At 36.5% G+C, this 26,310-nt stretch overlaps 2 protein-coding genes across 14 annotated transcripts in view; both read left to right on the plus strand.

The window, feature by feature from the left end:
* The first annotated feature begins 2,325 nt into the window (after positions 1 to 2,325).
* LOC138329259 (17-beta-hydroxysteroid dehydrogenase 14-like) lies at positions 2,326 to 15,419 on the plus strand. Of its 3 annotated transcripts, none has more exons than XM_069276104.1 (10): positions 2,326 to 2,459; positions 4,002 to 4,094; positions 5,337 to 5,375; positions 6,083 to 6,180; positions 7,633 to 7,699; positions 8,208 to 8,299; positions 11,583 to 11,687; positions 12,629 to 12,696; positions 13,117 to 13,213; positions 13,861 to 15,419. In XM_069276104.1, the coding sequence occupies exons 2-10, from the start codon at positions 4,007 to 4,009 to the stop codon at positions 14,032 to 14,034; spliced, it is 828 nt and encodes a 275-aa protein (XP_069132205.1). In that variant the 5' UTR covers positions 2,326 to 2,459; positions 4,002 to 4,006; the 3' UTR covers positions 14,035 to 15,419. The 3 variants fall into 3 exon arrangements, with proteins under 3 accessions (XP_069132205.1, XP_069132206.1, XP_069132204.1); XM_069276105.1 differs by lacking the exon at positions 2,326 to 2,459 and adding an exon at positions 3,746 to 3,882; XM_069276103.1 differs by lacking the exon at positions 2,326 to 2,459 and having other exon boundaries at positions 3,919 to 4,094.
* A 5,968-nt stretch (positions 15,420 to 21,387) lies between these two features.
* LOC138329260 (trichohyalin-like) overlaps positions 21,388 to 26,310 on the plus strand; it is a 74,780-nt gene continuing 69,857 nt past the window's right edge. For all 11 annotated transcript variants that reach the window (XM_069276106.1, XM_069276119.1, XM_069276107.1 and 8 more), the window contains exons 1-2: positions 21,388 to 21,522; positions 21,642 to 21,718. In XM_069276106.1, coding sequence (XP_069132207.1) covers positions 21,440 to 21,522; positions 21,642 to 21,718 — 160 coding nt within the window. In that variant the 5' untranslated portion in view covers positions 21,388 to 21,439. The remainder of the gene's footprint in view (positions 21,523 to 21,641; positions 21,719 to 26,310) is intronic.

Consider the following 26,310-nt stretch of genomic DNA (forward strand, 5'->3'; position numbering starts at 1 on the left):
ATGGCTTCAGATGTCTTATAAATGTAAGTTACAACACAGAAATTATGTACTGTAAAATTGTTGTTTTTATGCCTTATGTGTGTTTAGATGGAAACTTTCTTGCAGAAATCACTTTACAATTACACTGTACTAATAACACTGTAAAAATGTGAAATGAAATTGTAGACCACAATTTGGTTTTATGGTCTGACCGTAGATACTCATTTCGCTTTATTATAGATGTACATAAAATGATTTTTGGCAGTACTGCTAAAAATCAATTCCTGCTCTTATTTACATTTGTAAAATTATAACCTATGCATTGAAAGTACTGTAATTTTCAAAAAGTTAGTAACTTTTGGTGATGAATAACATGTTAAAAGCTCATCTTCATTCGTGAGTATAAAAAATAAGGCACATATAACTTTAAACGTTATTGTTGACGTTAATCTAATACTAGAAACATTTCTATCCCCATCATTTTGTGATTCCTCAGTGACCATAATACCATGCATCAATAAACGTTAGAACAGTTGCAATTGTTACCCCATTCATGACATCGGACTTTATCGAATTATTGTCAGAAAATGTTTTAGCAGTATATTACACATTACAACGAAGTAGGCGATATAGGGGAAGACCTAGGATGGTCAGTATGTCAATTAAAACAAACAAGAACGCGAAAATGACTCCCCCCCCACCCAAAAAAAAAGAAAAGAAAAAAAACGTGTTTCTCGACTAGCGGCACACTACTCTAGATCTGTTAAATTTACATGGATCTGAAAATTAGTTACAAATTATATAATTATAGACTCACCAGAGTGCTCATAGTTTATTTTAGACGTTATAGGGGTCTAGATCAAAAATTGATAAAAAATTCATTCTACATTGTACTACAGACTATGGACACTCTGGTGGGTCCATGCTAGTATAAACTGTAACTCATTATCGGATCCCTGTGGTAACACAAAGATCACCCCGTACTGCGTGTGTATAGCTCAGACGATCATTATTATCGGATCCCTGTGGTAACACAAAGATCACCCCGTACTGCGTGTGTATAGCTCAGACGATCATCATTATCGGATCCCTGTGGTAACACAAAGATTACCCCGTACTGCGTGTGTATAGCTCAGACTATCATCATTATCGGATCCCTGTGGTAACACAAAGATCACCCCTTACTGCGTGTGTATAGCTCAGACGATCATCATTATCGGATCCCTGTGGTAACACAAAGATCACCCCTTACTGCGTGTGAATAGCTCAGACGATCATCATTATCGGATCCCTGTGGTAACACAAAGATCACCCCTTACTGCGTGTGTATAGCTCAGACGATCATTATTATCGGATCCCTATGGTAACACAAATATCACCCCGTACTGCGTGTGTATAGCTCAGACGATCATCATTATCGGATCCCTGTGGTAACACAAAGATCACCCCTTACTGCGTGTGTATAGCTCAGACGATCATCATTATCGTATCCCTATGGTAACACAAATATCACCCCGTACTGCGTGTGTATAGCTCAGACGATCATCATTATCGGATCCCTGTGGTAACACAAAGATTACCCCGTACTGCGTGTGTATAGCTCAGACGATCATCATTATCAGATCCCTATGGTAACACAAATATCACCCCGTACTGCGTGTGTATAGCTCAGACGATCATCATTATCGGATCCCTGTGGTAACACAAAGAACACCCCTTACTGTCCAGACAAACATCGTGTGTATAGCTCAGACGATCATCATTATCGGATCCCTGTGGTAACACAAAGATCACCCCTTACTGTCCAGACAAACATCGTGTGTATAGCTCAGACGACCATCATTATCAGATCCCTGTGGTAACACAAAGATCGCCCCGTACTGTCCACACAAACATCGTGTGTATAGCTCAGACGATCATCATTATCGGATCCCTGTAGTAACACAAAGATCACCCATTACTGTCCACACAAACATCGTGTGTATAGCTCAGACGATCATCATTATCGGATCCCTGTGGTAACACAAAGATCACCCCGTACTTTCCACACAAACATCGTGTGTATAGCTCAGATGATCATCAGGTTTTTTTTTTGTTATTTATTATCCTCTACACTGAGCTAAGCTGGTACATGCTTTTCAAACGAATAATATGTAAATACAAATCAAATAACATTACCTAAAAAGTTCTTAACTAGCAGTCAATTAGATAATATCAATTAAATACAGTCATGGTTGAGGCGGTCAATGAGACTAATATGTATGCTCTATCATGAATAAGAAGGAAAGCCAGCTGAGTACTCTCCTAAATCCCTATGTGTTTGTAAGTATCCTAAGCTGTGACAGTCGATAACCTCTGGGTAGCAAGTACCCCGGATCTAATACCCTTAGGCCCCACTTAATCCTTCTGAACTGCATGTTGTCTATAGTCTGATATTCTATCAGTTCGAGCGAGGGTTTTTTATGCCAAGTCCACACAAGGTAGGTCTCTCCCTTCCTCCTTCTTAAATGTGTCATTCTACACGCTGTAGGGATTATGTTCATACTAAAAACATTGATGATAATATATCGGAGCTAAATAGTGTACTAACACAGAGGATGTACAAAACAACAGAACGTTATATAGCTTACAAACCTCTTCGTAGACACCTTTAGATAGCTGAAACATTTAACAGAACAGTATACCACTCGACAGCGGTATTAACAAAAGACTGATTTATGTGTTTTAAAGTTATACTGGCTGTATTTTTTACACTCACGAATCAAGATAAGCTTTTGATATGTTATTCATCACAAAAAGGTTACTAACATTTTGAAAATGACAGTACTTTCAATGCATTGGTTTTAATCTTACAAGTACAAAAATAAGAGCAGAAAATTATTTGTAGTAGTACTGCCAAAAATCATTGTATGTACATCTATAGTGAAGCGAAATGAGTACCCACAGTCAGACCACGAAGCCAAATTGTGGTCTACAATGTCATGTCACATTTTTACAGTGTTATTAGTAATTGTGAAGTGATTTCTGCATGAAAGTTTCAATCTAAACATACATAAGGCTTAAAAATTACAATTTTACAGTATATAATTTCTGTGTTGTAACTCACGTTTATAAGGCATCTGAAGCCATTTGAATGATTTTCACGGCTAAATTCATCAAACCTTATGGTTTTCATTAGATTAATGAAGAAAAATTAACATGCTAAAATTTTAACCCAGTTACGGCACATATCTTATAAATTTCTTTCAATCTGGTCATAAAATGTGAAATTCGATCGAGCATAGAACTATACAGTCCTAAATTGACATGAGTATGGTAAGTGCATACATGTATATATCATGTATGCTTGAGGTCACACAGCTACATTTGCATATATACGTTGCAGTCCACTGAATAAGTGTTAAGAGTATAACACTCGTATAAAATGGGACACAAGGTCAGTGAAAAATGGAAAGTAATATAAGTACAATGTTTGTTAAAAAAAGGGGGGGAATCCGGACCCACTGTCCCTCCCCTGTTACTCCCAGGTGGGTCGTAGATGGAAAAGGGAAACAAATCCTTTGTCTAGGCTTGATTTCCTGGAGATATAATTTAAATCACAATGTCTATCCACCCCATAGCTTTATATTGTCCACTAAAGGTGTTGTTCACACTTTTAATTTGTGATCACAACACATTCTTTAACATTGCACATAATATAACACCCTGCTGACCACTTGAGCCATGTCTGTCAACAATGTCTTTCCATCGTGGATCATTGACGTACATATCAGTTTGATTTTTATACGAATTTAAACACACACACACTCACATCACGTCTCACCTGGTAAACAGTGACATTAATCTATTGTATACCGTCACACTGTTCAGTACTTATTTACCTTCCAGGAAACATTGACAGCGGTAAGTACTCACATTATATCCGAACTAATGAATAACTATTTAATGGACCGGGTGAAAACCTGCCTTAAGGAGTGAACTGGAGATGGCTAAACATTCAAGTCAAATCGAATATTTTACAGGCGCGATGGCGGAAGCACAGAGATACAAAGACAAAGTGACTATCGTTACAGGAGGGTCAAAAGGAATCGGCAGGGGCTGTGTCGAGGTGTTTGGTAAGTAGGGGCTGTGTCGAGGTGTTTGGTAAGTTGTGGAATCAGGCAGTTGTTCAGGTAACATGGACAACTTATGTCAATTGGGAGGCAAATAGGCGGGAGATAACCTATTTGCAAGGGCATGGGGGTGAAATGGTTTAGGGGGATATTATAAGACTCTTTCATATCCAGTTATGAAAGAGTATTTTTCTTTCATACCTCGACATTTTATTGCAATTTTACAACTATAATATCCCGGCATTTTGATATAAATTCGAAGAAATCCACGACTGAAAGTCAATTTTCCATACATGAAAAATTACGTGATATTTTCAACAAAAATCCCGTTGTTTGCATCACGTATTGAAAACCAGTCAAGTTTATGAAAAAAAATTACCCAGGAAATAGAATTGTTGACACAAAATTACCCAGGAAATAGAATTGTTGACACCGTGACGTCACGAGGCTTTATTGACAGTTGTTGTGGGATGGTAAATATACCTTTACATTGTAGAACATATTTTACTCTAACAGCCACGCAATACCGCGATAGTATTTATTATCAAATGACTTGAGTATATGTGGCGTAATCGTATAGATTCATGAATACTAAAATATTGTGTTATTTGAAATACAGTCAGATCAACGGTACTAATAATAGCTAGTCTGGTATCCCATTTACCTGATGGTATGACTAACACGCGTACGAATATCTATAAGAGTTACAACACAATCTCACCAGATATACCTAAAATGTACGTAAATTTATAAGATGCACATTTGTGACTAAACATGTATTATTTTATTTACGTTACGAATGAATTTCAAGTAACATTAGGATATCATTTTTACATGTAAATAATGTGTACTAAGAATTAATGCAATCTAAACCAAAACAAAACTATTTATGTTTGCTGAATACTACATATAATTTGCGCATATTTCCAGTGGTGTTTAAGTATTTTTATTGTTACATTACATTTATTTGAAGCATACTGTAAAGGTTTAAATTTCGCAGAGCGTGAATTTCGCGATCTTTATGTATTTAATAATAACTCGCGGGGAAAATATTCGCGCATTTGACAATTTCTCATAGAAATACTTTATACACGTCATTCTTTTTCGTGAATATTAAATTTGGCTAGAATTAACCTGATCCCCAAAATCGCGAAAAAGAATCCCTGCAAATAAAGACAACTTTACAGAACTACTGTGCGGATAGATTTCCCTTTCCTAAGGTTTATACTTTTGTTTTAACTTCAGTGAAGCATGGCTCTAAAGTGGTGTTTTGTGCGAGAGGAGGTAAGTTTTATTTTATAACCCTATGTCGCCTTTCTCAACTATATGCATGTTTGTTTATCATCGAAGATAAGGTAATCTCCAGGAGAGAAGGTGATTTGAAGGGAAGGAATTCTTCCAATCGCCCCGAATATCCAGTTCAACAGCCATAAGTCCTATGGGATGCATACATATGGAACAGATCCATTTCCTTCAGTGCTTTCTTAGAATAGCAAACAAGTATCAAAATCCTAGATGGCCGCTTATCGTATCGGCCATCATGTTGAGGGATCGGCCCCAAAGTGCAAAATGCACAACCAGAAATTAGGGAGAATCTATAAAAGGATGCTTTAGTTTTAAAGCTCTTTCTGAGGTCACAGTAATAGATAACGACTGGGCGGAAGGACAATGGACCATGGACAGGGGGTGAATCGAAAACGAAAATACTCGAATACCGTTAAAGTAATGGAAGAATAAGTTGTTGTGTTCACAAAGAATAAGCGCATTTTGTTTCACTGCACATTTTCAAATTCATTACGTTCGAAAAAAGAAAACCTCAACTTATTCACAAATATAGATGCAAATCAGTGCCCAATCGTACACAATACGCATACGCCATGAAGCGAAAGCGTATTGCAGATCTGGATTTGATCACATTGAACCTTTATGTAATGTTGGTTTTATGATATCATCAGAAATACTAATTTCCTCAATGCAATGTGTTATGATAGAAAAAGAAGGAAAAGAGCTAGAAGCGGAGATGAACAAACAGGGACCAGGAGAGACATTCTTTCTGACCTGTGATGTGTCCAAAGAAGAGGATATAAAGGTAAGTCTTTGTCTGGTCTGATAACAACTGACCTGTATCACTTAAGTCTGGTCTGATAACAACTGACCTGTATCACTTAAGTCTGGTCTGATAACAACTGACCTGTATCACTTAAGTCTGGTCTGATAACAACTGACCTGTATCACTTAAGTCTGGTCTGATAACAACTGACCTGTATCACTTAAGTCTGGTCTGATAACAACTGACCTGTATCACTTAAGTCTGGTCTGATAACAACTGACCTGTATCACTTAAGTCTGGTCTGAATAACAACTGACCTGTATCACTTAAAGGGACAATTCACTCAGGCTAATTCTTTTACATAACCAAGAAGCAAAATATGGCATAAATGTATTGTTCTACATTTCTTATGAAACATATAACATAAGATATTGACAAATTCCACGTCATTATTTAGTATTTTAATTGATACTGTTGTAATTACAAATCGTTGATCAATACGATTAAGCAGGTACAATATGCACGCTGTACCCATACCCGAGCCAAAGTCACGCACGTTCAACAAATGAACTACATAACCACTGTGGAGGTGATATAATGATTTTTTAGGCAAAACAATTCACCTAATAAGGTAAACACACTTCTGTCAGAGCGATTTGAGCAGTTCTAGACAAAAGTAGCATTACTCTACGAGCAAGGGACTGGGTTCGGCATACAAGATATTCGACCACAATGTGTAATGGCGGACAGCGAGTGAGTTTGAACATTTCACACGCATTTCACCACCATGGGATTTTCTGACATATCACAGTAAAACCGACTGATCTAATTTCCATTAGAACTGGGGGTTTTCCGATATATATACAAATTTTAATGTTCTCGTAGAATGAATTGTCCCTTTAAGTCTGGTCTGATAACAACTGACCTGTATCACTTAAGTCTGTTCTGATAACAACTGACCTGTATCACTTAAGTCTTCATATCAGTAAAGTGTCATCTAACATAATACTTTAACTATTTCTAGTACACAACAAGGACTCAGCAACACGAATGTTATTAACGATGTCGCTGCTTCTTTTCCCAAAGACACAGAACAGCTTACCAAACCCGGTCACATTATACTGACAATTGACAAACCATTTGTCCTTTTACGCTTAACATGAAGCAGGAGCAAAAATTATCACTATTATCCTAAGGTATTTCTCGACCAAGAAACAGAACGGCATATCACAGAGGCAAATGCTGAACTCCTGACAAAAAATGAGGTAATCGGGACGGCGTCAAGAGAAACGTTAGAAAGAAGACAGTCAGTGAGGAAGAAAAGATAGGTCCCTGTAGACATAATGGGGGCAAAGTTGTTACAACACATCTAACGCTCTATTTGCAGGACAAGGAATAAACGGGAGGGGATAGGTTGTGTTTTGCTTTACATAAAGTGGTATTGTTATTACCGCGTACCAAGACAATTAACCCATGACTTATGTTTTGCAGAATGTGGTAAACAAAACAGTAGAGAAGTATGGCAGGATCGATTGTCTCATCAACAACGCAGGGCAACGTAAGTCGAACAGATTAATCACTTTGCAAGCAACAATTTAGAGAGTCCTTGTATTTACATCAGATGTACATATACCAGAAAAAAATAAAAACAGTTCTAGAAACCGCCTATGTCTAACGATGTTCTAATAGAGCAGGCCTACGCAAGATAAAGGAATAACATACCATAATAGAGCAGCAAACGTGTGGGCTTGGTTGCTCAGGTTATTTTGCTTAATCATTTCTCATTTTCTACAAAATCTGTACATCTTCTCAAAAATGAGCAATTTGATAAAAAATGAAATACTTCAGAATTTTATTAAATATTGTCAAGTTCATTTCACAACAAATTATCTTGACTGTATTGTCAAGTTCATTTCACAACAAATTACCTAGACTGTGGTTTGCCTAATCATCTTTTGAACAAGTGCATTGTGGGAAAAATAAACACATCAGTTGTAGAATGCGATATAGTCTTACAAATGCTGTTTCCCTTAAACACCCAATGTTAGCTTATTTTGTCTTTACAGATCCCAAACACACACCCATAGACGACATATCTGCTGATGACTTCCGACGTCTTTTGGACATCAACCTGGTCAGCATGTTTCTGTTCGCCAAGGTAGCCTATCATTTGAGTAATATATTAATTGAGGCTAATGTGTGATCATTCCATTGTGACTGCGTTGTATAACATTTACCATCATCTGACTTTTGATTATTTGAAGGATTTTCATAACCTCTTTCACCCAGTTTTGTATATATTTGCATATCTTTAAAGGGACAATTCACTCAGGCTAATTCTTTTACATAACCAAGAAGCAAAATATGGCACAAATGTATTGTTCTACATTTCTTATGAAACATATGACATAAAATATTGACAAATTCCACGTCATTGTTTAGTATTTTAATTGATACCATTGTAATTACAAATCGTTGATCAATACGATTAAGCAGGCACAATATGTACGCTGTACCCATATCCGAGCCAAAGTCACGCACGTTAAGCAAATGAAGTACATAGCCACTGTTGAGGTGATAAAATGATTTTTAGGCAAAACTATTCACTTAATAAGGTAAACTCTACGAGCAAGGGATAGGGTACGGCATGCAAGATGTTTGACCACAATTAGAATGGCGGACAGCGAGCGAGTTTGCACATTTCACACGCATTTCACCACTATGGGCTTTTCTGGCATATCACAGTAAAACCGACTGATCTTATTTCCATTAGAACTGGTTTTTAGGTCATCTGACCCTACCTATAGTCATCATGCTTCGTCCGTCGTCGTGCGCCGTCCGCCGTCCGTAAACTTTTCACATTTCAATCTTCTTCTCAAGTTTGACCAGTGGGATTGAGCTGAAACTTACATGAAATGATCCTGACATGGTCCCGACAAAGTGTTGTTATTTTTCGGGTCGATCCGAAATCCAAGATGGCCGCCACAGCCACCATCTTGAAAACACATTTTGAACTTCTTCTCAAGTTCTACCAGTGCGATTTGGCTGAGACTTGCATGAAATGATCCTGACATGGTCCCCACAAAGTGTTTTATTTTTCGGGTCGATCCGAAATCCAAGATGGCCGCCACAGCCGCCATCTTGAAAACACATTTTGAACTTCTTCTCAAGTTCTACAAGTGCGATTTGGCTGAAACTTGCATAAAAATGATCCTGACATGGTCCCGACAAAGTGTTGTTATTTTTCGGGTCGATCCGAAATCCAAGATGGCCGCCACAGCCGCCATCTTGAAAACACATTTTGAACTTCTTCTCAAGTTCTACCAGTGCGATTTGGCTGAGACTTGCATGAAATGATCCTGACATGGTCCCCACAAAGTGTTGTTATTTTTCGGGTCGATCCGAAATCCAAGATGGCCGCCACAGCCGCCATCTTGAAAACACATTTTGAACTTCTTCTCAAGTTCTACAAGTGCGATTTGGCTGAAACTTGCATAAAAATGATCCTGACATGGTCCCGACAAAGTGTTGTTATTTTTCGGGTCGATCCGAAATCCAAGATGGCCGCCACAGCCGCCATCTTGAAAACACATTTTGAACTTCTTCTCAAGTTCTACCGGTGCGATTTGGCTGAAACTTGCATGAAATGATCCTGACACAGTCCCGACAAAGTGTTGTTATTTTTCGGGTTGATCCGAAATCCAAGATGGCCGCCGAAATCCAAGATGGCCGCCACAGCCGCCATCTTGAAAACACATTTTGAACTTCTTCTCAAGTTCTACTAGTGCGATTTGGCTGAAACTTGCATGAAATGATCCTGACATGGTTCCGACAAAGTGTTGTTATTTTTCGGGTCGATCCGAAATCAAAGATGGCCGCCACAGCCGCCATCTTGAAAACACATTTTGAACTTCTTCTCAAGTTCTACCGGTGCGATTTGGCTGAAACTTGCATGAAATGATCCTGACATAGTCCCGACAAAGTGTTGTTATTTTTCGGGTTGATCCGAAATCCAAGATGGCCGCCACAGCCGCCATCTTGAAAACACACATTTTGAACTTCATCTCAAGTTCTACTAGTGCGATTTGGCTGAAACTTGCATGAAATGATCCTGACATGGTTCGGACAAAGTGTTGTTATTTTTCGGGTCAATCCGAAATCAAAGATGGCCGCCACAGCCGCCATCTTGAAAACACATTTTGAACTTCTTCTCAAGTTCTACCGGTGCGATTTGGCTGAGACTTGCATGAAATGATCCTGACATGGTCCCGACAAAGTGTTCTTATTTTTCGGGTCGATCCAAAATCCAAGATGGCCGCCACAGCCACCATCTTGAAATCACATTGTGAACTTCTTCTCAAGTTCTACAAGTGCGATTTGGCTGAAACTTGCATGAAATGATCCTGACATGGTCCCGACAAAGTGATCTTATTTTTCGGGTTGATCCGAAATCCAAGATGGCCGCCACAGCTGCCATCTTGAAAACACATTTTGAACTTCTTCTCAAGTTCTACCGGTTCGATTTGGCTGAAACTTGTATGAAAGGAGCCTGACATGGTCCCAACAAAGTGTTGTTACATCTCTGGTTGATCCCCAATCGAAGATGGCAACCATGACACTATATCTAATTAATTTCCTATATGATTATTGCCAAGGTACTCAGATGACCGTTAAGGCCCATGGGCCTCTTGTTTTCTGATATATGTACAAATTTTAATGTTCCCTTAGACTGAATTGTCCCTTTAATGTCAAACACTTATCGTAGTTGGAGTTTTATTGTTCCGTCAAACAATATGGCAAACACTTATCGTAGTTGGAGTTTTATTGTTCCGTCAAACAATATGGCAAACACTTATCGTAGTTGGAGTTTTATTGTTCCGTCAAACAATATGGATGTTACCTCGCATAATATGAACGTCATTTTCAAATCCCCGACTGGATTTATTGCAAGTAATGCAAATTGTCGAACAATATGTAACGATAATTTGCCACCTTGGAGAATTTATTTTCATTCACATATTCATTTGATTTAAAATAAGAACATCCAGGGATGGGAGTAAAATAATCTTTGATGTGTGAATATCAAAGATGAAAATATTCTACCTCGGCGTTGCGAACTGTAGAAAAATTCCTTAGCAAGACTCGCTTGAGTATTGCTTCATTTATGGCCTTCGGGTAGAATATCAACTTCTTTGAAATTCACCGTGAAAGCATCTAGGCTAATCTAAGTATGGGAGTAAAATGCAAGTGCAGTCTTTCATGTGTAAATATCGCAGATGAGGATATTCTACCTCGGAGTTGCATATTGTTGGCACACTTGTATGAAAACACTTTTATAATTTACATACTACTATAACAGTGTGTACCATAAACTCAATAGATATCAATATCGTAAAGGTTTGCAATTCATACTTAAATCATAATTATTATTATATTATCAGTACGCATTGCCACACTTGAGGAAAACCAAAGGTAACATCATCAACGCCTCCAGTTTAGTAGGACAGATTGGCCAGCCTGGAGCCACTGCCTACGTCTCTACAAAGGTCAGAGTTCACTAGTGGGCGTGACTACTGTTTATTAGGTTACCATATTGTTGCACATAGGTAAATGCACTTTATTAAGTAAGTATCTTCAGATGTTTCACAACTGTTGGTATTTATATTTACATTTGATGTAATCATAGTATACTGAGAATAGATTACAAGCATCCTATCTGCTATAACTGCCTCGCCACTATATTTTCTAGGAAACAAGCTTAGCAGATAGGGAAAGACAGTGGGATTCTTATCTTCAAAATTGTAATGGGGGACATTGATAAACATAGACTGTGTACTACCGCAATTTAAACCTGTTATGTATTCATATTACGAATGCTCTTGAATGCGTCCCGTAGTCGAAATATCAATGTGGCCTAATGAGACTTTATTTTTTGGAATACTGGTACAATGAATGAACTAAGTAAGTAAACTCGTCCTCCAATAGCAAAGGGACCCAACCATCTTACAAAATTATCCTAAAAAGCATTCTGGTCAGTCAGAGTTACTTCCCTTCGTTTCACTCTGTCAGTAAGAGTTACTTCCCTTCGTTTCACTCTGTCAGTAAGAGTTACTTCCCTTCGTTTCACTCTGTCAGTAAGAGTTACTTCCCTTCGTTTCACTCTGTCAGTAAGAGTTACTTCCCTTCGTTTCACTCTGTCAGTAAGAGTTACTTCCCTTCGTTTCACTCTGTCAGTAAGAGTTACTTCCCATCGTTTCCCTCGGTCAGTACTGGTGTTACTCTGATAAAACAGAATGTGATCCAAACTACTGACTATACTTTCAACAACAGAGTACCACATTCTTTAGACGCTATTCAAGATGAATTATCCTGAAGACTATCTTAGTGATGTTCGATGTAATGATACTACATCGTTATAAATGTATACTAGTATTATCATGTAAATATTACTAATATTGGTGATTTTATTTAACTTAAACTTTTAAAGGGCGCCATTACCTCCTTCACCAAGGCCCTAGCTATAGACGAGGCGGAACATGGAGTGCGAGTCAATGTGTGAGTATAGTATTAACATGGAGTGCGAGTCAATGTGTGAGTATAGTATTAATTATTCGAATCATTCAAATACAGTATCGCAATCCCAAACCAAGTGTGTATTAATATTGAGCTATACCAATTAAGATCCCAGTTAATTTTCTAATTCTACCCATTATCGAGATTATGCAATTTTGTGGGAGCCTGCTATACTTGCACAATAGATAGCTGATGTCCGTGTATATGGTAGTAGGTCTATACCAGCTGTAACTTTACTTGATATTGTCAATGGTTTGCTTGATCTCTGACATAGGATATATATTTCAAAATACATATTAAAACATATTGAAGCATATACACAAGAAGGCATTTGGAATCGCAAGCCACTTTGATGTTTCTTTGATGTTTTCTACAATAAAATTGTTTTTAATTTGAACTAAGGTTTTCTCCTGGGAACGTGTGGACCCCTATGTGGGAACAAGGTGCTAGTTACGCCCCGGACCCCGAGGCGGCTAAGCAGGCTGGGGAAGACGCTCAGGTAAGCAAGCCTATCGATAGAATTAAACAGGTGCAATACATCAGTTCGTCAAACTTTAGAACAGTGACTAATTTTCTTTTTAATGTATTAAATCTTCATCCGTCATGAAATAGATCATTTTGTCAAAACTACTGACAAATACCTTTAGATTACTGATATATTCTGCATACTTAGTATATTACGATTTTTTATGTACCAATTAGCGCTTGGATCTTTATGTTGCTCCAACAATGTAAGAGGTTTAAGTAAAATTCAAATAATTTCTGTCTATCAAAATAAAATACGTGTACATGTATCTGATTCAAAATTTGATAGAAATTGTAAAAACAATGATTGAGAAAGTTCGATAACCACAGGATGAAATGGAATTTCCTAATAAGCACAAGTATATGATTTCTTATTTTTACAAGTGTTTGACCATGTTATGTACGCATAGCCGGTTTACTATTTTTTTCTTCTCATTTGCTGTAGAGAAGTTGACTTTGGGCGGCATAAACTAAAATCTGTTGATTAAAGTAATTTAAAACGTTGCGTATGAATGTATGTTTTGGAACAATCCATGTACGCTGTTGAAGCCAATCTCTTTTTCAATTTACTTTTATCTATCACCATGGATATTAATTATCTTTATTGTTATATTGTTATAGTTGGTTGGCCGTTACGGGACACTGGAGGAAAGCGGACTCATGTGTCTATACCTGGCCGCCGACGCTACCTTCTGTACTGGAATCGACATTAACTTATCAGGGGGAGCAGAACTGGACTACGGCTACAAAAACAAAACCAAAAAACACCAAGGCTGGAGAAAGTCCCAAACATAACTTCTCTTGAATTCAGGCCGTGTTTATGCAATATTGTTTTTTTATCTCTTTTGAAATAACTGCATGTTAATATATTGATACAGCATTTGGACATAAGGCAGCGCCAAATCTTGATAACCACGAGAACTTTGATAGCTTGGTTGGCAAGGAAGATACTACCAAATAGTGGAAAGTTGTATTCTGTTACGTGAACTACATGTTACCATTATTGTACTGTTTGTCTAAATGCTTGGCGACCTTAATCTTCATCTATCTATTGAGGCACTTGTATATTGATACACCAGTATATCAAGATACGTCCCTATTAAGACACTTGTTATTAGTAAGACACGTGTATCTTTAAGCACGTGTCTATTAAGGCACATATATATTAAGACACCTCTCTCGTATCAGAAACCTGTCTATCACGTCACATGTCTAATAAACACGTATCTTTTAATGCACCCTTCGAGTAAGACACATGTCTATTAAAACACCTGTATATTCGAGACACCTGTCTATTAAAGCACCTGTCGAGAAAACACTTGTCTATTAAGACACTTTTAGTCGGTCTCCTGAAGTGTTGCATTAGACTGAATTGACTGTTTTTATGATGGGCCATGTGAGGTTAAGAAAGGTCGAGTTCCTTTTTTCTTAACCTTACATTTATGTAATCTGGGCGATCCAAGTCACTGTTATATAACAACTGTATGTTTACACTTGTCATAAGGAGTTGTTTGTATGAAGATAACTGAAATACTAAGATAGACCCAGCATCCACGCCCACGTGTTACGATATTCGTACTAACTAACTTATTGATTACAATATTAAACTGTAAGAGTTAGTTGTTTAAGTATGATATATTTAACGTAAAGAATGCATATACATAATGTATATCGTTGATGGATAATTGACATACATAGGAAACCCGTCTTCAGGTCTAAAGATATTGACCTAAAATTTAGTATGAAAACCACCTAAAACTGACCTAAAATTAGGTCAATTTTAGATGAAGAAAACACTCATGGCGATTTCAGGCCAATATTAATAAATTGCCATGTAAATTTGTGGTCAAAGTGTTAGTTCACCTTGTTTTCTTGTCTTTTTTTATTGTGAAATGCAGATTAATTTCTTTACCGTATCCTTAGTTGATATTTTGCTCTTCAGGTAAAATGGACCTTAATTAACATGAAGACAGTTTGCTTGTGTATGGCGTTATATGTATTTCTATATTGAACCCTTTTAGTTTAGTTTAAATTTGGAGAATTACGGCCATATAATTAATCATCCATTAATCGCATGTAATCCATGTAGGTATTATGTTGAATGACATGCATATGCATTGGAATGGAATGTTTTAGTCGATCATCAAGCACATCAAATAAACAGATAGCATTGAAGAATATTTCGTGTTGTTTTGTCATCTCTGTACAAAATACATTTACAGGAAAAACACATTTTACAGCAATCATGAATCGGGAAACTCAAATTAACTCTTGCTGTCCTTGATTGGGGCACAATGCCTAATGTGACGCTACCCAAATTGGTACACTTATGAAGATAATTGTTAAAATTTTCTTATGTGTTCTTGAATCCATATTTTTCTCTTAACATTCAACAAATAGATGTCTTTAGTTTAAATTTCATGATTTATTTACTTGTCAGCAGTGCATGTATTTATAAATAGCTAGTTTTGAAGCATCTCCGGTCCGGCCCTGTGTTTCAGCAGGTTCGATTAGCCAAAATGGAACACCTCTTTACATGATATAACATGTTTGTATTCATTTAAGGAAAGTTCAGACAAGTTTATTTAAGTCACATATTTGCCAAAAATGTCCTATTTAGCAGTCGTTTTTCTTGTTTAAATAAATGGTGTTTTTAGGGTTGTCGTACGACGTCGTTTTCCGGACCCCCCCCCCCCCCCAATTTCGTTATTTTCATGTTTAAATATCGATAATAAAAAACAGGAAAGAATATGACATATGAAACATGTCACAGTTACTATTATTAAGCACCTTAAATTTTGTTCAGAACAATTATTGTCAATTAAGATTGTAAACTGAAAATTCTGCTTCATTTATATTAAAGGCCCACTACCTTTCCGAATCGGTTTTTGATTTTTAAAATGGGAATGTAAAACGAGATTAATAATTTTGTAGAGTGGCAAAAGTTATTAACATAACGTTAATACTACACTTATTATCACCTCCTAAACAATTTAATTAAAATAAACAAAATGTTGATTTTCATAACGCGGGTCGTCTTATGTTTCCCCCCGTCGTCCTAAATACCGCGCGGTAGTTGACTATCACTGCGGCAGACGGTAAAACAACGAAATGACTCTCCATTGTTATCATGTATTACGCAGGAAATCTTGCATATGTTTGGTGTTGTAACCTCATCTTAGGCCATCGGTATATTTTTTTCGGAGGTAATTAATGTTTTTAAGAAATCTTTATATTTTGCTCTGGAAAGGTAGTGGGCCTTTATCAATTGGGGTAGCGTCACGTTAGAGCAAACGACAAAACGTTACTTTGATTTGTCATTTTTGTATGCATTTTGTGGATAAATGAGAATATTACAGAGTAGTCAAATCATCGAATGGATTTTTTTTTTACCATTTCATTTACAAGCAGGTATACAGGATAACTTATATTGTAAAATAGGACACACCATCAGAGCCAATCACTCTTAAAAATATAAACAGCTTCAGTTAAAAACGGAAACTGTACACATGAAAATTTTATTCGGATGTGACACTGACGGGGACAGTGACTGCAGATAGTACATCATTACCGTATGTAAGTTTCACCTTGCTTGAACTCCAAACTTGATCCAGATTTGACCTGTGGAAAAGAAAATTACATGATAATATTTCGGTAGGAATACGTGTTAAGACGGGGCTTTCTTCTCGCGTTTTTGAATAATGATGTCAGTCATTCAAATTCACACATTGAAAATATGAAATGACATTAACAAGCAAGAATAATGACTTAAACTAACGTTAGAATATCACGCAAGAAATTAAAGAGAAATCGTGGTTTTGTATTAACTGATATATTACATCAGGAGGATCACATTAAACTAAACATTACAGGGCTGACCGGGCCCTGAAAAGACAGCGAAAATGACATAATGAAAGGAGATATATTAAGAAGAGCACCCCGCCCTATCCCCACCCCATCCCATATCCGATAAATTGATTATTAGCCAGAATCTGTCAAAATGGTAATGGCAGGGTGTACTCGGACTCAACGGAAACAAGACTTTCTTCAAAGTTATGTAAGGAACGTTTTTTTTTTTTTTTTTATTAGAGTACCAAATGTCAGTGAGAAGCTAACTTGAAAGCCTACGTCAGTCCTGACGAAACCAGCAGGTTTAGGAAGAATGGCGAGTCTACCTCGATCAGCACACCGGCAATAGATACAATCGGAAGTCGGCAATAGGAGCAGGACCCCCATAAGAAACAATCTATACAAGCTCTGGAAAACGGAATGCCTCGTTCACATGGGTGTTATCTGTAAGAGAAAGTATTACTGTTTCTGAAGATTACACTCCGTAAGGCTGAACGGATCTAATGCATCCTCAAGCATTTTCTACCAGTTGCAAGATAATGCTTCCACGTCTAAGTCTTCGGATCTTGCACTACAAAGCAAAACGTTGACAACTGGGTGTTTCAGCTGGATCCCTTCACTTTAGAGGGCATATTTTGTTATTTATCAAGTGTGGGACAGGCCTCGCATAGACCGCAAAATGTCTAGCTGTGTTTCACTAAACGGTCTAATTTTCGGCCTAAGGTAATGGTAATGCCCTCGAAGGTCAAGCGATCTAGCTATTTTGCTGAACCGGCTGGTAGTGCTGGGCCCGGCACCATAAACCGTTCTCAGGCAGATTGTTTACTCAAGTCTATGTTAAATCATATACTTGAGTAAAACATTTGTCTGAGAATAGTTTTATGGTGCCAGGCCCTGGAATGGAGAATCCGTCAGAACACTTAACCTTTCCGAGAATCTTGGCCAGAATAGACAACTCCCGACAAAGAAAATCAATAGCCAGGATAGCCGGGGCAAACTCCACACAGGATGGGAGACCTTGTATTCTTGTCTCTCCGGACAGGTGAAACTGTTTAATTGTCTGCTGCTATACAAACTACCTTCAACTGCATAATCTTCTGAAAAGTATTTGATCCAACAGATCAACTCTAATCTACAACACATTAATGTGACAGGAGAACTCCGAGATAATTCCGTTGTCAGCCAATAGCTGTCAAGGTAGGCTTCCTACACTGTCAAGGAAGCGTCCGTGAACAAGGGCCTCGTTGACACCATCCTGGATACTCCAGGAGCTACTACTGCTGTCGTTATATCCACCCCTGGAATAATTTATAGCAAAATTAGGGTAGTTTTGATGAAAATATTACCAATCATAAGCTTGCAGAGGCATACTTTGAAGATCACAAAAAGAACGACGCCCTACTTCGAAGTCCCACATCAGCCACAGTTTTCGTTAGGACCAAACTACGCCTCATCTGGTGTCCCCCATACGACCTTCAGCTTTGCTATAAAACATCCCAGGGGTTGGCGTATATCGAGGATGGGTTGAAACTGGCTTGGACAACGTCCTGAACACCCTCCTCTCCACTTTCCAGGAAATCCTAAAAAGTCCAACAACTAATAATCTCCTTTAACAGCTGGATACTTTGTAAGAGATTGGTGAAAACTATATCATGTGAGGTTGTGAGCTCTAAAGGCATTGTCCGGAACTGAAAGAATAACTAGTTCTATATGAGCCAACTATTTATACTAAAAGCCAACAGATTCTACCTGTTGAATCTGATGGTATTCCATCGTTGGAGTGGTCTTATTTTCTACTTATCATCATTTCTATTATCAATATTTTCGAAAATAAGTTTTCCAAAGAACAAGTTGTAAATAATAAATTAATTGACCTCGAATTCTAATGTGTTTCCACTTCTTCGTGTTGCTAAAGAATACATATCTATACAAATCCGTGTTACTTGAAATTAACATCATGAGTGCAAATTATTTGAACGAGACACCCGTCCATATCACTGCCTCAGTCTTACATTGACAGTACATTGGAATGGGAAAAAATGCACTTAGGTAATAAAGAAAACACGCAATAAGGAAAGGGAATATGTTATTGTTTTCATTTTTTTCGGATTCATTCTTCAGAAATTCTGTATACTTCAAAACATTTCTTCGAGTTGGATTTTTCGTCTGATAAAGGTGAGAGCTGTACAAATACTTACAATTTCATGTCAATGTAGGAAAAACCATTGCAAGGGAAGTAACTCTTACCGACTTAATCATCTGTCCTCCTTGACAAAAGAATGGTAGTGCCCTTTAAAGAAACAAAATCATAAGTTTTTCTTAATCATAGTTCCTTGCACTCGTTACTTAATTGAAATCTATCAGACTGTCTGGGGAATATCGGTCGCGTAATATAAAGATGATCTATCGATGATAAATAAAAAAAAAATCTCAATAAAAAACAGGAGCAGACGAATCAGTATTTTTCTTTAGTTACAGAAATTACCAATTACTTTACACCATCTCCACCATTGCAAAGTTTGAACTTCTAATTTTACTTCAAGATAGAAAAAAATAAAAATAATCAATTTGCATTTCGGAAAAATCCGTGGCTCTATGTCCTATATGGTATGAAGTACTGATTGCGCAAAATAGATAATTTTAAATTATTAGTTTTTTTTTATTCTTATTGTTTTAAAACGCAAAAGCTAATTTTTATATTCTACATGAACGTCGATTTTAATATTCCATGCTGAATTTTTTTCCAAACATTATTTTGTTAGCTAAAAAATGTCAGAACGTTTGCCTTACGGTGTTTTTTTTTTTATAGCAAAGACATCTATGTCTCTGTTTTTACCTCTGTTTTCACTAAAACAATTTTTAAAACGTGATGGAAAACGAAACATCATATTCAGTGGCGTAGGAAGATGAAACGTAATGGGGGGGGGGGGGGGGGGGGTAAAGGTCCCAAATTTTTTGTAACCCCCCCCTTCCCCGCCCACAGGAGGAGATTAATTCAACAACCATATATACTTTTTTCATATACCTTTATAAATCTAATCCTTGTACACATGTGTAGACAGTGGCGTCGCTAACAGGACATTAATGAATACGGAAATTGACCAAATTGACGTGCGGGCGCCGAATACGCGAGGTTTTTGGTGTTTGGGGGGTCCGGGGGTCTCCCTGGGAAAAAAATATTACGATTTAGAATGGCCGAGATGAGTTTTACGATTTATTTTGATGAATTTAAAGCGTTCTTAACATGGTAATTTTTCGATTTAAAGTGACCTGCATTTAGAAATGGTAATTGTGAATGTTGTCATTTCATTATGCAACCCAGCTCGATCTGAACATACCGGCTTCACACCATCGGCACATTGTTGTGTAACTCAAAATAATAATGAATTAATTGTTTTGTTAAGACATACATGATACTACTTTATAAACATATAAATCTGTTAAGAGACATTTTTTTGAAATAGTAGAATCCCTCGATGGACATTTTAGTCTAGTTCATTTGTATTGGATTTGTACTATGAAAAGTTTTAACATTATGTGCTTGAACGTTTCAGGAAATGTGCCGCGCAGCGGAAAATTTTCTAAAATGAAATACGAAAAATGTGCAGGAGGACCCTTTTTTCTTTCAAATGTGCGTTTTAGAACATTTCAGTCGGCGAAAATGGTGGGGGAAGACATGTTTGCTCCCCCTCCCCCCCCCCCCCCCCCTTGGGAACCGGGGGGGGGGGGGGGGGGGGTGGGCGAAAGGGGGGATGCCCCCACCCCCACCCCCATCCCCATCCCCCGCTTCCTCCGCCCCTTGATATTCGAAACCCTCAAGATTGAAAATGAACTTGGAGAACAACTATTGATTTTATAGGACATTAGTGCCTTTGATTTTTTCGGGGCACAATTAATTATTTTCAAATATTTTTTATCTTGAAGTAAAATTTGAAGCTTTACTTTTCGATGATGGTAACTGAAGGAAAATTCTAATTCGCCTGCTCTGTTGATAGAGAAATACAATTTGTCAGCGATGGAGCATCTTTAAAATTATTGATATGTTCTGCTTTCAGGGGAGAAGCATTACTGTATTTCACAATATCAAGTACATGTATAATGTATCATTTTTTTATGAAGTCGAATAACATTTTAAACGTATATGTTTAACATGTGGATTCCCTCCGCTGTTTAATCTATAGTTCCCTAATAGAACATGACAATGAACACGTCCCGCTGGTGACTTTTTACAATGAGCGCGTAGCTTTAAAACTCCTTCCGCGTCCCTCAATCTCATACTATTGTTATGTCAAATATTTATCAGGGGGAGGGAACTGGAACAGCGAAAGGTAATTTCCCAAGTTTTTCGAACATGGCGGCGAACCTCCCTCGGGAAAGACTACCTGCACACCTAAGTTATGGTGTGACGAGGGACGGGAGGGTTTTCTTTATTGAGTAAGTACACACCTGACCAATTTATAAGTTTCTTACCTGTGAATCGATAAAGAATGTGTTTGTTAGCGTCCATGTTTATTTATTGGGATAGTTTATACATTTTTCACCTGTGTTGACAGTGACCGACTCCAGACGACGTCTTGGTTGCATCCCTTGAGTGGACAGCCGATACAAACTGGTCACAAACAGGTGCAAGGTAGGTCTCATTTTTTCGTGAAAATCATATACAGAAAGCTAACGCTTGATTCTAAATGTTAGGCCTATATACATTACAAGAAAGCATGGCGGTAGTTCAGACCGATACAGGTGACACGAAAAACGATCATGGTTCCAAGCTGAGCCTCACCTGGGTACAGGTGAATTTGGAGGTGAAAATCAAAACAAATTACCCTTTTCCGAAACGGAGCTGTTTACTATCAATATATTGTATATTAAGTATCAAAAATCACGAGAAACGCTTTTTATAATGCTACATTTGTTTAGTACTCAGATCAGGTATTTACAGGTATGCATGTGTGTTTGTGTATATACACCTGTACACACATATAATGTATATCGGTTGCAAATGTTATGTACTGGTATATTTGAATTTGAAATAATGTTGACATACATGGTTACATTTTCATATATTTCTGTACAGAAATGTTTGCATCAATTAGGTGTAAGAATTATACATTTAAACTAATATATTTTTTATATAGCCATTTATATTCTTAAAATTTAATATTTTGCATGGTTATGTATACCAGTAATAACACTAAACATGATAGTTTTTGTTCATATTTTACTTAAAATGCAAGCATTACAGTTTTTGGCGATTATTTTTGGAAAATAAATATTTTACCAAGCTGAAAACTAAATATATAATTCTCACTTATAAATCCTTGATTCAAGTTATAACTTCGGTTAAAGGAGAAATTTAATTGCAATGAATTACTATTGTCATGATTGATACCCAGTAGTATACGCGTTGGAAGATAATTACTAATTACACACTCTAACACCTGGTTTATTATAAATGATAATTTATTAAGTTCCTATGTATGTACCAAGAATGCTGATAAGTAATAAAAGAAAAATGCAAATTGCTCAGGTTATATTGATGAATAACTATCATTTATTTGGTGTTGAATTAGAGGGAGGTAATTGATGACTAGACTAGGGGAGATAATTTATGATTGAGCTATCATTATAATCAACTACACTGTCATAAAGTCATGCAGGCAGTGCTTTTGATGATAAAATACAGATGATTGTTATTGATATAGCTAGCTGATAATTAGGTATTTTTAGCTGGATCCAGTTTGCATCCTTACAATTATGAATAATTACAGTTTTTACTATATGTTTTTTTATAACTTGTAAAACAAAGTATTGGTACACAATCCTTTCTTATGACATTTATAATTAAATTCGGATTAAAATATCCAGTCTCCAGTAAATGAGGTAAATAGATAGTAGGATTCTTGATTTTCGGATTCTTAATTGCAGGTCCTCCTAATAATGGAAATTTGTGAAATCAGGTGGGGGTCTAATAATATTTATTTAGAATTGTTCTTCAACTAAATTTTGAAATATTTGTGGGAGGGGTACATCTTGCTTTTGGTCAAATGGCTAAGTCCATAACTCCATGCAATTTTTAAAAGTTTTACTGAATGAAGATTGGAAGGTTTTGAAGATATATTCGATTTGGCCATTGAATTTGATGGCAACAAATTTCTCTGGGTGTTTTGTGAACGGATGTAAACATTGTAGTTATGAAGGTATTCAAGGCTTATAGGTAAGTTTGATATATCATGGATGTACAACAATGATTGAAAATATAAAATGTATCAGTATTCTATCAGTTGGAAACTGTCATTTGCAAAATATTTTAAGTTTCATGCCATCAAATCATGTGCAAAAAATACTTGATTGGAAATTATAGGATTCTGGATACAATAAAAAAAAAATATAACAAAGTGAACTACAATTTATTTCAATTTTTATTTATATAATACAATTGTACAATTTTTTTATGAAATGTAAAAAATACATAGCAAAGAAAATGAACCAAAGATCTCAAAGCTGGTTAGTTATAAAAAAATGTTAACATTTTGTATAATCAACCAGCTGAAACCAAACTCAGTCTAGCTAGTCCTTATTTTACCATGGTTAAAACATTTCATGTAGTGAAACATTTTTTCTCCTATGATAACACTAAAAACATCTTAAGAGGCAATTTGTATGGTCTGATTATTATATAGTTCCTTAATATCTGGCCTTGTCTGAAGCCTGAGACTCATGTCTAAAGGTGGGGATATCTAGATCTGCCAAGTCTGGTTAGCTTTAATTTCTTACCATCATCAATGCCTTATGTTGTTCAGTGCATTTAGAAGAGTAACCTAACAAATCTTTTGATGTAGCTAGGTTATATAATTATATAATTGGGAGAAATACACAGAATTTTACTGTCTGTTCTGTAAGAAGAAGATTATAAAGTCTGAGAGGTGATTCTATATTACAGACATCAGAATTAGCTCTGAGTGTAGTGGAGAGGAGAGGTTTTACGCTTGGTCGACAGGGAGGGGCAATCTGGTCCTTATCTGTACTATTGTTTACAACTTATCATACATACACTCCACCTATTGTCTGGTAACCGATTTCCCAAATTTTTCAGCTCATGAAAAAATACGTGGACCGCACATTCCACACTGATATTTTTGGATTGTGCAAGCATTAATTGTAAATGCATATTCAACTAATATAAGTTGCACAGTGCGTGTTTGAATAAGCAAGTAAATTTAAAAATGTCATTGTCAAGTACTCCATTTGATGGATGTTAGCTTTTGTAATGTATATAATATATTATATACCTTTTCATTTATACTAACATGAGTATTTTGTCGATAAATCATGTATATTTAATGGTAAAAAGTATTGATTTATCAAATATATTCTTTTTTTTTCTAGCAGTAATATACATGTATATATCGATCATGACATAACATAGCTAGAGAAAATGCTCAAAAGTTCCTGATAATGTTAATCAATTTATGTAAATTTCCCATAAGGAATGAATCCATTAAAATGAATAGGTCTATGATCTTTCATTTTAGTTTGCCTTTCAGTTGCACCTCTTTAGCTTGCCTATTTGCCTCTTTCCATATCCTCACAGTCGTAAAGGTCAGGGTACCTGTACTTGTGGTTGCCTATTGTGATCGTGGATTTTTCATCATGCATGATTCATGCATCCGTAGCTATTATGTTCATTGAGGGATGAAAACCGTTTGTGTAGGAATGTATTACTGGTGATCTGGTGTGTGTATTGGTTTTCAGGTGTAAGTTTATCTGGATCAGTTGTGACATCATTCTGATAATTCAGTAATACAATACTTGTTTGGATTATACAGCGTGATAAACACAACTCATCAGAGAAAACTGGTATAGATGTTAACACAAAAGTTTGGTTGTCAGTATGTTAAAATTCTAAGAATTGTTGCTAAAATATCGTTGTAATTGACGAAATTCAGCTGTGTACCTATATAGGTGTAGTGGCCTACATTTAGTTGATAAAGGGGACCACAATAGCTGAATGGTTATATAGATGTTCCAACATAATTACCTCAAGCCCTCTACCTCTGGATCATGAGTTAGAATCTCATATGGGGCAGTTGCCAGATGCTGACCGCTAGCTGGTCACTGGTCAGTGGTGTCTACTCCGCCTTTCGAATTCCTCCACCATCTAAACCTGGCATGTAGTCTTTAAATGGCTCTGAATGTGAATAGCATATTAAACCAATGAAACTAAGAGTCAATAAAAAGTACCAGTATCTGAAATTCTTCACCCAGATATCCACAAGTTGTAGAGATCAAGGTTTCATTTTAGGTATTGATACTGCCAACTGTTTCTTTCCTTCACCAAAATGATCATTATCTGTGTGAAAGTCTTATTGGATGGTTGATTGGACTTCAATTTCTATTAACAAGCAGGGTCATTTAAGGACAGCCTCCTCTATATATAATTTGTAGATATCTTTAGGGATGTAGAGTTGGGAGGCTACGGTATAATCCTTTTGTGTCTAGATCTCTTTGTCATAGTGGAACTCTTGTTCTTTTTATAGTGCAATCTCACTGAAGCATGCCGCCAAAGACATCAAACACTCTACCAAGTCACATTATACTGACACTGAGCAAACCAGTCATCCCACTCCTTTTATGCTGAATGCTGAGCAGGAACAGAAAATATCACATTTTTAGTCTATGGTGTGGAAGTCTAGCTAGTGGTATTGTGTCCAAACAGTTTTCTACTTGGCCATAGCAGCCCCTATATATGCTTCTAAACAGAACATAGGTAAATTTGTATAATATTAGTCTGTAATGTAAGTTACACCAGGGCTATTATGTTCATACTAAACCTGATGTTTAACAAACATTGATTTTTGTTTGCTACAAATAAACATTTACTGTGTGAACATTGCATTTTGATATTCTTAAGCAGTTTTGAATAAATATGTAGTCCAAAAAGGAAATGTATTGTGATTATAGTGACACATAAGTATGATTTATTAACACTTACTTGTACTCTTACAATGACAACTTACAACATTTAAATGATATTAAAAATGGTGTTTAATGTTATTTTTCTCAAACCACACACATTGAAAACTAATTATATTAAGGTTTCCAGAAACACAATTGCTTGAATTTGGATGATATTTGATGTGTTTAGGGTTGATTAAGAATTTAACTCATATTCTACTAGTGTGACCTATAATGTATAGGTCAAGGTCATTAAATGGAACAAAT

The sequence above is a fragment of the Argopecten irradians genome, chromosome 8 (genome assembly GCF_041381155.1).
Source record: "Argopecten irradians isolate NY chromosome 8, Ai_NY, whole genome shotgun sequence".
In the NCBI taxonomy this organism is placed as follows: Eukaryota; Metazoa; Mollusca; class Bivalvia; order Pectinida; family Pectinidae; genus Argopecten; species Argopecten irradians.

Coding starts and splice junctions, on each gene's coding strand:
- LOC138329259 (XM_069276103.1), top strand. CDS start 3,965: ATGGCTAAACATTCAAGTCAAATCGAATATTTTACAGGCGCGATGGCG. Junction 6,181..7,632: donor CCAAAGAAGAGGATATAAAG/GTAAGTCTTTGT, acceptor TATGTTTTGCAG/AATGTGGTAAACAAAACAGT. Junction 7,700..8,207: donor CATCAACAACGCAGGGCAAC/GTAAGTCGAACA, acceptor TTGTCTTTACAG/ATCCCAAACACACACCCATA.